Source organism: Acromyrmex echinatior, chromosome 1, assembly GCF_024713525.1.
Source record: "Acromyrmex echinatior isolate Ae372 chromosome 1, ASM2471352v2, whole genome shotgun sequence".
Taxonomy (NCBI): domain Eukaryota; kingdom Metazoa; phylum Arthropoda; class Insecta; order Hymenoptera; family Formicidae; genus Acromyrmex; species Acromyrmex echinatior.
The window spans coordinates 25718989-25733740 of NC_141852.1; the positions used below are offsets into that span (position 1 = coordinate 25718989).

Sequence of the window (14752 nt, forward strand, 5' to 3'; positions counted from 1 at the left end):
TACGTGTTAAATGTTTTACGCGATATATTTCAACATATAATTACATACGGATTTTCGTAGAGAGAAAGAAGAGAGAGAGAGAGAGAGAGAGAGAGAGAGAGAGAGAGAGAGAGTGTGTGTGTGTGTGTATGTGTGTGTTCCGCATGCTATTACTTGTACTTAATAGGTATACACGCGCATGACCGTAACATCAGAAATATTCGCGCGTTTCATTTCATTGTTCCCGAAAGGCAATTGATATTTTCAAACGAGAAATCGCCGTAATTAATTTTTTTCATTGCGTTTGTTCGCGCAATGAGAGATACGGACACTAAAAATATAGTTCTTTAATTCCGATCTGAATTCAATCAATGACAGTTATGATTATGTATAACTACAACCAATCCATCAATTATAATTAATTAAGGGATATTCCGATCCTAATTGGCGCTCAATCTTTTTTTATGCATGTCGAAGGGACTGGTAAGTATTAGCCGCTAAATTGCTCGTATCTAATGAATAGTAAAGGTTAAAAATAAAGACAAACAACGAGATTAACAAGTCAAAATTTTGATGAGACACAAATGAAATTACAAAATAGTTCTATTTTAATTTAATTAGCTTTACAGTTTTTAAGTTTAGCCTTAGAATTCCTCATTTAGATACTTTGATTATTAGTGTTTTGTAGTTCTATGCATATATGAATACTCATTTTTTATATGCAAGCTGATTGGTTTTGCGAATTTCAATATATATATAATATGCATTACTCTTCAGGCGATTTGACCTTCAAAGCTGTAATTAATGCTACGCGATGAATTATTCCAAGCGAATGATTCGTATGAATTATTCTGTCGGAATCGCTTGATATTCTACTCAGTTACATCGTCAAACGTTCCGTTCTTCAAAGGCTTTAAATTATGATTTTTTTGATGTTTTTATTGAATGAAATGCATCTGATATGAAATTATAATGATATTATTAATTTACGATTGCATAAAAAAATAGATTTTTTTTAAATATAAAAGTTAGCCTTATAATTATAGCCGGTAAAAAAACGGCTGCATAATTATATTTGATTATATTGCCTCTAGACTTATAGTCTTAAGTCTTGTTGTTTATCTGTTGCCTGCATTCGTCAGGAGTGGCCCAAATTTGCGCAGCAGCTGATGGAACTCGGTTGCACCTGGACCACGCAGATAGAGGTGAAATATCGCCATTAGTAGAAACATTTTTATTTGTAATTTCAATACTGAGAGTATGTCCAACGTTGTGTCGTGGTACGCTTTTTACAAGGCCTGCAAAAAGTTCTTTTTTTTTTTTTTGAAAATTAATTGTATGCTATTACATTACATGTATATGTATGTGTTGTATTGTGACTGTTAAAGATCGAATGTAAGAACGTTACTTTCACAATAGGATTTAAATACCTAATGAGTGTATCAAGTTAAAGAAAAAGGCGAATGATTGATAGGATATCTTACAACCTGTTTATTTACAGTGTACAACCTGTTAGTTTATACGTTAAAAAAAGAACGGTGAATTTATATAAGTGCCGTATCTTTCACGGTACTTTCAAACAGCAGAGGTTTGCATATAAACGTGCCAAATGTATTCCCGTGCGTGAAACTTACTTGCACGTGCGGCAAAGGAAAAATATCAGATATCCCAGAAGGGTGAAATATTTGTAGATTAAGGTAAAATATTATACCCGCGATGAAATACCATGCCACTATACATTGCACACTGATGTTTAAAACATTACCCCGATCGAAGACAAGTTTTAAATATGTCGTTAAAAAATCGTAAACGAGAAAAAGTACATAAGGCGACTTTTATCCGTATCAGGAGGCTAATAATAATCGTAATTTGTAATGTATTCTTGATTGATATTCCGCAAAACTCGGTTACGCGTTGTTACATATGCACGTGCCAAAGTTACCGATGTCGTGCGTGCTGAGCTACAGAACTAGTTTTATCGCGGAGGGCCTTAACGATACCCCTTTTTATTTCCTCGTCGTTACACGCACAAGTAGCCATTACTATTTGATATTGCACGGACAGTTACGCGCTGAGCCATCAGTTTAAGTGGTGGAATAGAAAAGATAATGTTATACGAGATAAAAATCATCATTCAAACTAAACAATCTCATTCACACGGATTATTGTTCGATATTGCCCTTTAATATCGGCATCTGAGAATAAAAGATTTAATAAAAGATTTAACGATAATAATCCATTTTTTTTTCCAAAGAAAGAGTCATGAATTTAGGATAAGTTAAATAAGCATGAATAAATGCGGCCAGCTGGAAACTAGTACGTGAAATAATAGACGTAGGACAAAGCAATAAGTTTATCGTGGATGCTGACTAAGCGAAAACGGATTTCATTTAACAATGGCTATTAAGCGGAACGGAGTATTCGGAAATCGAACAGTAACTAATGTTGTGATAGATTCCGAAGTTGAAGAATGGACGATCTTTAGGCGAGCTTACGAGCTTACAGTTCAATCGTATTTATTTCTCCCTTTATACTCTTCTTCCGCTGTTTTCTCTCCCGCGCGTACGATGTCCCTCGTGGATTATTCTATAAAAAGCATTTGGAGCTGGAGACGCGCGTTACACATGAGAGGAATCAACGTTGTATTCACTTAAAGATGAATCCGATTAGATCGCAACTGCGGTAATTCTTCCGAGGCTTTTCAATGATGCCAGGCTCATCTCTACGACTTTCTTTCTTTTTTTCTCTACTTCAGATGGACACGCCGGTGCAGACGAACACGATTGGGACGTTTATCGGGTCACCAAATCATACTACGAGTTACACGCAGGTGAGAAAATCGATATTTTATTGTAAATTCTGTAAAAGTATTAGGGTGCTTCATTTGTGCGTTTTTGTCGTACAACAAATGTGTGCAAAACAGAAAGATCCTTGGATCTTTCTATCCTATAGCCAATGAACAGACTTGAAAAATTTGTCGTACGACAAAAACATACAAATGAAATGGCATCCTTACGTTAGTAACGAAAAAAATAATTATCACAAAAAATTCATATTAATATACTTTCGCATTGCATTTGTATTGTATATCCTTTATCTTTATTTAATATTCTTTACCTATTCTTTATATTTTAGAACGACGTGATTAATGTCGGCGAATTAGGCAGTGGAGACACGGGATACTTCAGCACGAGTCCACAAATGGCGTATCAACCTACGACGACGACGACCACTGCTACTCAGCAGCTAACACCGCAGACTCCAAATACACCCACAATTATTCTCACAGGTATTATTGTAGATATGTTTTGAGATTTTTTAAATTGCATTTTGTAATAGAAAGCATGAAATTTTATTCATTTTCCATTTTATTCATTTTGATTAAATTATTTCACATTTTTTGACATTTATGAGAAAAATCGTAATCCATGTTATTCAAGATAATTCTCCATTATATATCAATACTTCAATAAACGAATGTAATTCTACACGAAGAAATATTAAACAAGAACAAAATATGTAAATATAGATCGTTTAACCGTTAATCTTTCGAATTATAAAATGTTAAAAAAAATATTCCAAATGCTTAGATATTATAAAACAATAGAGAAATCTCTATAAAAAAATATTGTATTACAGACTTTTCTGGTGCGGATGATCTTACGAATCCGGAATTTGTGAAAGACCTCGGAACGGCAATGATGGGTGATTTTGACCCAGAAATGTTTCCATCGGACGATGCCCTCAGACAGGGCCTTGATCCGATCGATGTGGATGGTCTACAAATGCTGGCTGATCCTACGATGGTTATATCGGACTCCAGCGCCGAAGCCCACTTTAGATTAGATCGACTTTAAGAGAAGAAATTTTACTCATTTACCAACACTCGTGACGACTATTGCGTAGGATAAATTCTGTCCTGGTGTCGTGATTAATTCTTAAGACACTTTGACATATTGGGGTACCACTTCTTGGACACTGGCAGATTTGCAGGGAAACGCGCGTCAATATGTATAAATATTTGTAAATTTTATTTACAGCGTATAAACTTAAATAGATTTATACGCGAATATTTTTATCTCGTTAAAATGCTGTGCATTTTTTAATCTCATCCATATATAATGTCAGATCTGTATTGTTTTTATGGATAGCGTACTTGCGTATCTGAAATATCTTTTGAAATATTTTCTGGAAACAGGTCAGTGGTCAATGAAAGTTGTTTCCCGCTCGTGATAAACTGCTACTTGACGATTAAGTAATATATATGAATCTTTATTAACCCTTTTTTTATTTTACACTACTTTGTACATTGTATCATGTATGATCTCTAAGAAGCACAAAAGAAAAAGGTTTACTGATTTATACATGCTTTTATCATAATGCAATTATAGTGAAGTAATCTACCGTTTAGGCCAATTTAAAGTTAGAAAAGACGATCGATTATGCTTCTCAACGAGGAGTAATTAAAAACGTATAAAGATATAGAAGTGAGAGAGGAGGGAGATGCCTATCGGCGGTACACGCCAACAGCGATTCTAGATTCTTATATTTCCTTTTCCTCATTACATCCTTGCGAGCAACTTACAATCATAAACATTTATATTAATAATACCTAGGTCATACAAATAATTTGTTACTTTTTTCTCTCACTCTTAATATCGCATTCGCATTATGCTATGAATTAGTTTAGGCAATACAGGATTGTATTTGATTATTGAATAAATTTAGGCTTGATTAATATTCAGAGAACATTATTGTCGAATCTGTGATACTGAACTATGAAAAAAATCTAAGAAATTCAAAAGTGATTTTACCAAAGAGACTGCATAAAAAGTTTTTCAAGAACGGGTTTTTTACTTTTCAAACATGCACAATCCTGCTATTGATAATCATGTCCACATTTATCACTTTATTTAAAGAATGATTAATTATAATTTCTTTGTTAATTATTAATTGCTTTTCTCATTGCTAAATAAACGCAGTGATAATAACTAGTAGGAAGAAAATATCATATGCGTGTACCCTCGGCGGTTGTCAATTGTTTTTTGAAAGTAATACATTATACTTTATATGCATTCGATAATTAATCGAATGTAAAATTAAGATAATTGTTAATAACTGTGAAATCAAGAAGATGATCCTTATATCTAGACACATTGTAAGTAGCGTACCATATCTTTCTCGATAACATTCAAATTCTTCGTTCTAGTTAAAGACATAATGTAGGCGAATAGTGTTGCGGAATCAGGCTACGGCATATCGAAGAACGCGGATAGAATCTATGGTATAGCGTAGTCTGAATCTTACGGTGCATATTTCAGCACACATACACCTCTTTCACATTATATTAAATAGATTGAAATTTAAACAGACGTAAATCGCAATGAAATCGCTATCGTTAATATCACATTCATATCTTATAAATATAGATCATCCTCTGTCTGCAAAGATGAATAAATATACGGAATGACGCTAAGGAAGCTCTTGTACATACGGAGTGAAAGAGTATGTCTCTTTTTATATTATCACTATTAGACGCTATCAATTGGCGCATGCTTCGTAAAAAAAAATATCACAAGAGCTTCTTTACACAATGAGAAACCCGCAGAGAGTGCATCTTAACGGAAGAAATTTAACAATAATCTTTACATATTTAAAATATGATGTGATCACGAGTTGAAACATTGCTATAATCCAAAAATTTATCGTAGTAGATGATTCTCTTCCCGTTTGCTCTCTCTCTCTCTCTCTTTTACTTGCAAAATCTCGTCCGCGTATATGCAAACGCAAGAGGTGCCAAAAGCGCGTAGATATTCGTCATAGATTGTAAGATCGTGCTATCGATTCATAATCGTGCAATATAAACGTTTGTATATGATCGTCGGCCGTTTAACATAAGGTTTAAACCAAGTTAAATGTTAACCAAGATCGTAACGTCAATTTGTCATTGTCATTTTAACCGTAAATACGAAAGGCTTGCAAAGGGGAATATAAATAGCACAGAGATTTTAACTAGAATCTTTGAAAAAGAAAGAGATTTATTCCTGTTATCGTATCTGACATATGTTGCGAAACATACATTACTACCTTTCAATATATTTAAAGCTGCGATATATTCAAAATAAAGATTACGGGTAATGTGTGCAATATATGGCAAAAATCATAGAAAGAAAATGACGTTATTGTATTAATTGTTGTGCTATTAAGCGAATTTAATCAATCTTCAATTAAATTGATATTATTTTTATCGAAATAAAACATTGTAATATGATTGTTAAATAGATAGATGATATAATCTGACAGCGCTAATTTCAGCTCGCATTAATCTTAACGAATGGGAGTATAATTGTAATAGTATCGAGTTATCGGCCTTAAATATCTGAATGAGAACTATGCACGTGCTTTTATATTAAAATCTCTCTTATCGTTGCACAACACTGTTTTCAGATATTATATATTTTTTTCTTACTTATAAAACTTCTGACAAATGTCTTTCCCCTAATAAATATTTGATACATCTCAATCTCGTTTAAAGTAAATATTTAATTCGCAATTATTCGTAAATAATGAACGATGCCTCGATACTAAAACCAATGATATTCTTTTTATAGTTTGACATATACGGCGACCGTGATTGAGAGATATGTGATATCTGGAGATACGTTTTATAGAAAAAGAATTAATTTTTCACAAAAAATATTTAAAAATTTTACAGTTCTGTATACAGATCGTAATACCGAATTTTTTTTGATAATTTGTACAAGCTTGCGAATAAGCTTGATGAAATTCAAAGACAGAATGTAAATGTATAACGAACTTTATATTTTGTTTAGTGTTACATACACAATTCGGATAATGATATAAATTAATTTTCTAAAAACAAATTTCTTTTTTAAAAGTAGAAAGTGAAATGAGATTCTTACTGAATCGTATTTTCTAATTTCAAACAAGATCATGATGATCCAATATAGCACGACCAAAGTATCCTCAGGAAGATTTTACAACTTAAAACGTATAATCTTGCAAATTCGTACGTGTCTTCGCACATACTGCTATGAAACACGTTAAAGCCTCAATCGAAACAAATTTTATGTACTCTGTTTCATTCTATCTTCTATGTGTTTCTAAATTCCAAATCCAGATTTTTTTAAATTTCTAACAGGAAACATTTCTCTTATTTCTTTCTCACACGCAAAAACATATACACATTCTTTCACTCTTTCTCTTTTTCTTCCCCCCCCCCCCTCTTTCTCTCTCTCTCTCTCTCTCTCTCACTCACGCTCTCTCTCCCTATCTCTCTCTCTCTCTCTCCCTCTGTTTTATCGCATCGAGGAGAGGAGAGACTGGCTTAAGATTAATAAGATCGCAAGCCTGTTGTAATGTGCAATTAAAGAAAATAAAGTAAGCAGCGAATGGAAAAGCGTCGCTGCCTACTCTCGCGCTAGATCGATCGATCGATCCGTGAGGGCTTAATGAAAGAAAATTTGTAATATTTGTATATAGCCATGTTATACTGTGGTAAAAGAAAATTACCTATTATTATAAATAATATTATATATATAAATATATATTATATATATATTATCTATATGTAATACCGTTACGTTGTTGTACTACATTATTGTGAACACCATTTCTCAGACATCGATTTTTTTAAATAAAAAAAAAAAGAGCTCTCTTTCGACACACACTAAATACCAAACCAAATCCGTCACGTTACTTGTCACGCGCGTGGCTCACTCGTGTCGGCTATATGTATACTATGTACATCTTGCAATCGTTGCATTCGTGTATGATATTTGTACGATCGATTCGCGCACCGGTGAATAATCCTTTGAAATGTTTGTTTTGTATATGATTCATATCATACAGAAAAGTTTCTATAGGTATCAAAGAGATTATATACAGCGATTAAAACATTACTCCAAATATTCATTCTCATTCAACTTTCCATTAATTTCTGACCCGTCGTATCTTTAAGTAGCCGATAAGTTTGATAAATGAAGCCGGGGAAGATAAGAGTATCTACGATTTTCTAAGAAAGATCGGTGCCTGAGCGTTTTAGTAACGAGCCTTTTCGTCAGACTGATATTCGTCCTAATCTAATTAACTAACGGTTAGTCAATCGCGACGGATGTTTCGCAAATTGTACAACCTTCGTCGAGATCGTCAAAGCGGAACGATCAATTTGCACGCGATTTTAGCAACGTGTTACGAAAAATCAGTCTGCATTTAAAAAAATGTAATTATCTAAAGTTTTTAAATTATCTAAGATTTTAAATACGTCATTTAGTCACGTAATGGAGTAATATTCAACGACATTGATTTCATTCACGAAATATACAGAATGATTCTACTAAATTTGGATCATAACTATTTTTCTACTTAAAAAGCAAAAACGTCTTGCAAGTGTTTATTAAGCAATAAAAGTTTCATCTATCATTTTTTTTTCTATAACTTAATTTTTGGAAGAGAGTTATAAGTTATAGTCCAATCCACTTACTAAAATCATTTTGTATATTCTGTTTCCAAACGTATCATCTCGATTCGCTTCGCGTTATTTAGATCATATACGATTTCTGTTCGGCATGCAACGATATATTTCGGAAGGAAAAAGAGAGAAGCTCGGATATTTAAAAAAAAAAAAGCAGAAGCGAACACAATCATTCACATATATTACACGTACACTCACAGAAAAATATTTCCATCTAGCATCTAAGTTTCCTGGACATTTTCATCGTTCTCGAATCCTCCTAGTCGTCGATGTAAATAATTGTTTTATATTGTTACAAAGTAGACCGATTATGGAACGAGAGGGGCAAATTGTATATTTCGGGATATTACGGACGTGCCGACACGCGGTGCATTATCTCTGTTTACAACGTCCACAATGTAAGCGCACAAAACCGATTAACGATTTATGTGTCTTCTTCGTGTTTAATCGTGACTTTATTAATTAAATCTTGAACGTCTATGAAGCGTCTGTGTTTTTGCCTAGGTACCTCTCTCTCTCTTTATCTCTTTATCTCTTTATCTCAATTGGCGCTAAGAATCAGCCCGGAGAACGGCGGTTATCCGCATAAATTAAATCTACATGTAAAATAAATTATTAATAAAAATCGCAATAAGAAAATACACATTTTTTGCTTTATAAAATAAATAGATAAGATTAGTTAATGTTGCTTCGTTATTCTGTGTATGTGTATTATACTAAAGAATTGTGTATTAACATTTTATGCATCCGACGATAAATATGTTGGAGTATTGTTACGTAATTTAAATCAAGAAAAATCTCTTAATACCGACACAAAAAGCGGAATGAATTCGAAATATCTTTTACCAAACAGTGCTCGGTGCTTTTATAATTTTTATAATTTTTGGGCACAATTTCGGCGGTAAACGATGCTAGAATATTATTATGTAATCTAGATGAACGAAATTTCTTTTTATAAATTATATTTATATAAATTACAAAAGCAGAACAATATTCCAGATACCTTTCTTTTAACATTTTTTTAAATCGTTAATCTTCTTTATATAATTAAATTTAATGATTGATCTAACGACACACGATGTTGAAAAATTGTCACAGTTTAATCAAGAAAGGAAGAAAAAAATCGAATGTGTCTACATATTGAGTCTACATAAAACGCTAGAAAATTTGCCATTTGAGTCGGTTAATTTATTTAATGAATTAATTTATAATATATCTCGCTATTGCGAAGGAAACAATAAATACGAATGGTTGCAATTTGTCACCATATTATTTAGTGAAATGTTATCACATTATCATATGCATGAACTGTTTAAACTAGTATAATAGAATATAATATTGTACTGAATAATAAGTAAATGAAACGTTTTAATATTAGAATAACAATAAGCGTAAACAATTGATTAAATAATAGCACGAATTTGATTACATCATTTAGAAGAAAGTTGGAAATAAATATTTCGATATCATACGAGAAATTGATTCTGCTACTTCCCTGAACTTCGAAAAAAATCATCTTAGTTATTTGATTACATTATTCAAATAAAATATTTAAATAAAAAATTGTTGGAAGCAAAATCCCGTTCCTCTTAGACGCATTTGTTAACGCGCTCAATCCTTCCACAATATTTCAATAAATCTATCTAGTAATATACTCCAATAGTTAATGTTCTAACTTTTGAAATTATTTATGCATATAATACATATATTACGTGGTTCTCAACATGCAAAATGGAAAATAAAAAAATGTTACGAAACGTTATTTTAATTATTCGTTATTATTATTCACATCATAACGATTCATATGTGATAATAAATGTGATAATATTATAATAACGATAGTATTACTAATAATATACTTATGATATTAAATATGATATTTTCTAACAACTATTCTAGTAATTATACTATTCTTTTTCTTATGTAGCAGTAAGTCCTTAGCATATTTCGAAATAGAAATATATACTTATAGCTCCATTTTGATAAACATAGACATATAAAATGTCCAAACGTATGGACAGAATAAGAAAAATTCTTCCTGCTTATTGGATTTAGCAGAGAGAGAGATAAAATAAAAGATATTTTTTTTCTTAATTCCTAACATTAATGTCAGAACTGGCCAATTAACATAACATTTTGCCAAGACAGAATCATTTTACATTTAAATTCAATACTTTAATTATACATCTCAATATGTCTCTGTGACTATCAAAAATGAAGCTGTAAGGTTCTAAAATTGATTTTTATTAGGGCTGTAAAATGTACGAGAATAAAAAAAAGAAATAATAAAAACATTACGTATGAGATTATTTGATCTCTCATTTGCGTACGAATTTGTGCGCAGAATGTAATGATATACGAATAATTTTCGATTTTTTATATCTCGAAATATATTTGAAAAATACTAAAAGCAAACTGCTTCCTATAACAAGCTACAAAAAAATCCTATGACTTAATAGAATAAACAAAAATATCATGTAATACAATAATAACTGTAACTTAAAATTACTAAAACACTACTTATAATTTCGCGACTTAAAATTCTAAAGTGTAAGTTTAAAACTATACAGTCTTTTTTGGTAAAACTTTATATATACATTATAATATATATATATATAGAGAGAACCTAGGAATCTCTCAGAGTTTCTATTCTCTGAAAAATTGTACGATTTGATAATATCTTCGCATCTTGGTTCTTTAACAGCCTTGCGATAAATTCTCGCTATTATTTTACCATTGTTTCAATTTATAATACGTTTGCTAAATACATACTGCAATGACCATGACTAAGAATCTTTTATTTGTATTTAACATGTATTATATAAATCTTGTGGGAATTATTTTTTATAAGATATTCTAGCACGTACATATACAAACGTTATGCATCGAATAATGCCAAATATGTAGACAGAATTCACATATTTCTATCATTGAATTGTATTTCTCTCGGTGCGCTATCTTTATGATGAATTAGATGACCTTTATAACTATTTTTAATATAACTAATAATTTTATCCTAATAATTTTGAAAATGCATTATACTTAATATATTCAGAGAGAGAAAGAGAGAGAGAGAGAGAGAGAGAAAGAGAAATAGAGAGAAAAAGAGAGAGATTCACAATAAGTAAATATCTAATGGAGTATAAACGAATGTTGTATGTTTGATTTATAATACATACGATTCATTTAAAATATTACGAAATACGCAATTCATTCATTTCGCAATTTTCAAATATTTATCAAACATCAATTTCAAATAATTATCAAACATCATTTCAAATAATTATTTAAATTTTTCAAATAATTATCAAACATCATTTCAATATATTCAATTTTTGAAATTTCTCTACGCGCCAAAATCGAAACGGCGACGAGTGTCCTTTATATCTAAATTAAATAGTAAAAGGAATTACCTCTTGCACATATCTCTTGCACATATATAATCAAAAATCATTTACATTCATTCTTCTATATACATGATTGCTGAATCAATTTCAATATTCAATCGTTTGACCATATACTTGAAGTTCGATGGTCATGACATTTGCTTTCAATTAATTACTCTTTAAAAAATCCCAGGCAGCAAGGTGTCATGTTATTTTGACGTCGATAGTTAGTCATTTTAAATTACTGACATCTATGATCTATTTAAGATGTAATAATGATGTTATCTTTTTGACCAATTAATGACGTTATTTATTTATGATCATACTTAATGACACTGTAAAGACGAATAAATGCCAATTGTCCACGTACTAGTAACATTATTAGTGATCAATTAATAACGTCACACATTTATTCCGTTAATAACACGAAAATAATGATATATTTTGATGTCAGTTTATGACATCACATGGTTCTTAAAATGAGAAATTACAAAAGTAATTAAATTTGCTAGAATATTTATAACTTCAACATTTAGCAAATTTATTTATTTTTGTAATTTTCATTTCGTTTTAGGAACCATATAGATTCGTCAGAAGAATAAAATTAATGATACCAAATGGACGACACCGTGCTACCGTTAATAACATGAAAAAAATAACGTATATTTGGCTTATGACATTATGTACCCGTGACAAATTCATGTCATTTTTACGATATTTAGACTTCATTTTAAACGCCACATTCATCATAAAAATGACTACTTAACGACTTAAATAGACATCTTGCTACCCGGGATATAACATGTATGTGAAAGAGAAATTTAGAGGATACATTTCTTAAGAAAGTTTCTTAAACTTTTGTGTGATAATATTAATTTTAAAATATATAAGTAGATAATACAAAAAAAAAAAAGAAATTCATCTATTGTATGTACACACAGTATTTTCTATCAGTAACCCAGTCATTTCTAACAAAAAAGCTTATGAAATACATTTACTTCAAGAATATATCGTTTAAAAAAGTTTGATTTATAATAATGTTCTTAAAATATAAGCATAAAATAACCTAAATTAATATAAAAATGAATACATATACATGTTTTACAAATCAATCTCCGCATTTTTCTAATGAAGAGAATACGACAGATGGCACAGCAAATATTTTTAATCCTCAATATCTACAAACGTGAAATTTATCATAAAATAAACAAGGAAATGTTTCTTGCTTTCAGAATCATTTAATTCGGATACAACTGTAATACAGGATTAAAAATGTTTATGCTATTTGCCATTAGTTTTTTCATTTATAAGAAAAAATATAAACACTAACGCATTTAAAATAACAGTGATAGAAAAAATATATAGACGCATAAAAGCAAAAAAAACGATATTTACAAACATTTAATATTTATACTGTATTTCAAGATGACAATGTTTAATTCATTGTCAACAATTATTATAATTGTTACTAAATTTGACGAACTTTTTTTAAAGTTATATCAAAAATTTGCATCAAAAATTTTTGTACAGTTTATACACAAAATAAACACGTATAGTATGATATGTATTCATACTCCGATTGCACATACTCCGATAATAGAAATCTATTATAAAATACGTCAAAATACGTCTGAAAGTACAAGTGAATACATTAATAGTGTCCGATACGTTTACATCTAAGAAAACACTTTATGATATACAACTCACCAATTTTTTGTATTTGCATGTATGAAGTAATTAAATTATTATTAAGTAATCTAATAATAATAACAACCATATTTGGAGCTCATAATTAAACGATAAATTATATGAACGATAAAGATGTTACATTATAGTGATATTTGGCTATTAAATGTGAGCGCACAAAACACTATTAATGCATCCTGTACATACGTGTTAGTCACAAAATCTCTAAGCATTTACAAACATACATTCATAATTGTTACATTTAATATTCTGTATCTAATATCACATTATATCTCTTAATTAATTTATAAACAAATCTCACTTTGGTAAAAAAGATCACTGATATCTCAATACCAATAAAAATATCTAAATTCCCTACAAATGATTTATAAATTTTTATCTATAGTAAAAATTGGAGTATATGCAATTCAGTTAGGTCAATTCGCGTTTGTTAATTATTTACACCTAATTATGGCGTATTCGTTCGTTTTTATTTTGTAAATTCCTATGTGGAAAAGTTGATTAGCGAAGCTATTATATATACTATATGGAACTATTCGGGACTATTAAGTTCCGAGTGCAATAATTTTGTTTTCCAAACATATTCGAGATATTCAAATAGACATAATAGACATTCAGATAAATTCGAAATGATAGGCAAGTTTACGATATCGTGTAAGCAAACGGAAAATTGATTTCAATTAAAACGCAGCTGTATTTTTCATCATATTCGAAAAAGATTGTTAATTTTTAAATAAACTTTTCATATAAAAACTTTAAAAAGAGACATTAAAAAATACAATTAAAAATTTTGTAATATGTAAATATTGGAAGATTTTTCTTTAATTTCTTTATTTTATTTCCTATTTACTAAAATGTCTGTTACCTGAATGTCTTGTCTGAAGAACAAAATTATTAATTAGACTCTCCGAGGCTAATTTGTTTCGTATGAAATCATGTATCTTTCAAATGTTCATGAGTCATTATTTTGTGTCCGTTTTCCATTATCGGGACTCGACGAGGTACTGCCATTATTACTATTGCCTTCCTGTGTAACACCCAGGACACCTTCATACAAAGTATTATCAAGCTGTACACTAATTTCTAGTTCTCTTTTTGTAGGATCTAAAAAGGAAAAGAAATTATTGTAATAATAGTATATAGTTTTTTTTATTTGCGAATAATGTATACCGATTTAATCTTTTTA

The 14752-nt window shown here is 30.3% G+C and overlaps 2 protein-coding genes across 12 annotated transcripts in view; one reads left to right on the plus strand and one right to left on the minus strand.

Moving 5' to 3' along the window:
* The window catches only part of Crtc (CREB-regulated transcription coactivator), a 34040-nt gene extending 25083 nt beyond the window's left edge, over nt 1-8957 (plus strand). For 7 of the 8 annotated variants that reach the window (XM_087413186.1, XM_087413155.1, XM_087413161.1 and 4 more), the window contains 4 exons: nt 1122-1184; nt 2735-2809; nt 3115-3268; nt 3619-8957. In XM_087413186.1, the coding sequence (XP_087269312.1) occupies nt 1122-1184; nt 2735-2809; nt 3115-3268; nt 3619-3836 (510 nt within the window). In that variant the 3' untranslated portion in view covers nt 3837-8957. The remainder of the gene's footprint in view (nt 1-1121; nt 1185-2734; nt 2810-3114; nt 3269-3618) is intronic. The other variant, XM_087413174.1, reaches the window with a different exon arrangement.
* A 3722-nt stretch (nt 8958-12679) lies between these two features.
* retn (retained) overlaps nt 12680-14752 on the minus strand; it is a 182688-nt gene continuing 180615 nt past the window's right edge. For all 4 annotated transcript variants that reach the window (XM_087413151.1, XM_087413143.1, XM_011052844.2 and 1 more), the window contains exon 9: nt 12680-14670. In XM_087413151.1, the coding sequence (XP_087269277.1) occupies nt 14519-14670 (152 nt within the window). In that variant the 3' untranslated portion in view covers nt 12680-14518. The remainder of the gene's footprint in view (nt 14671-14752) is intronic.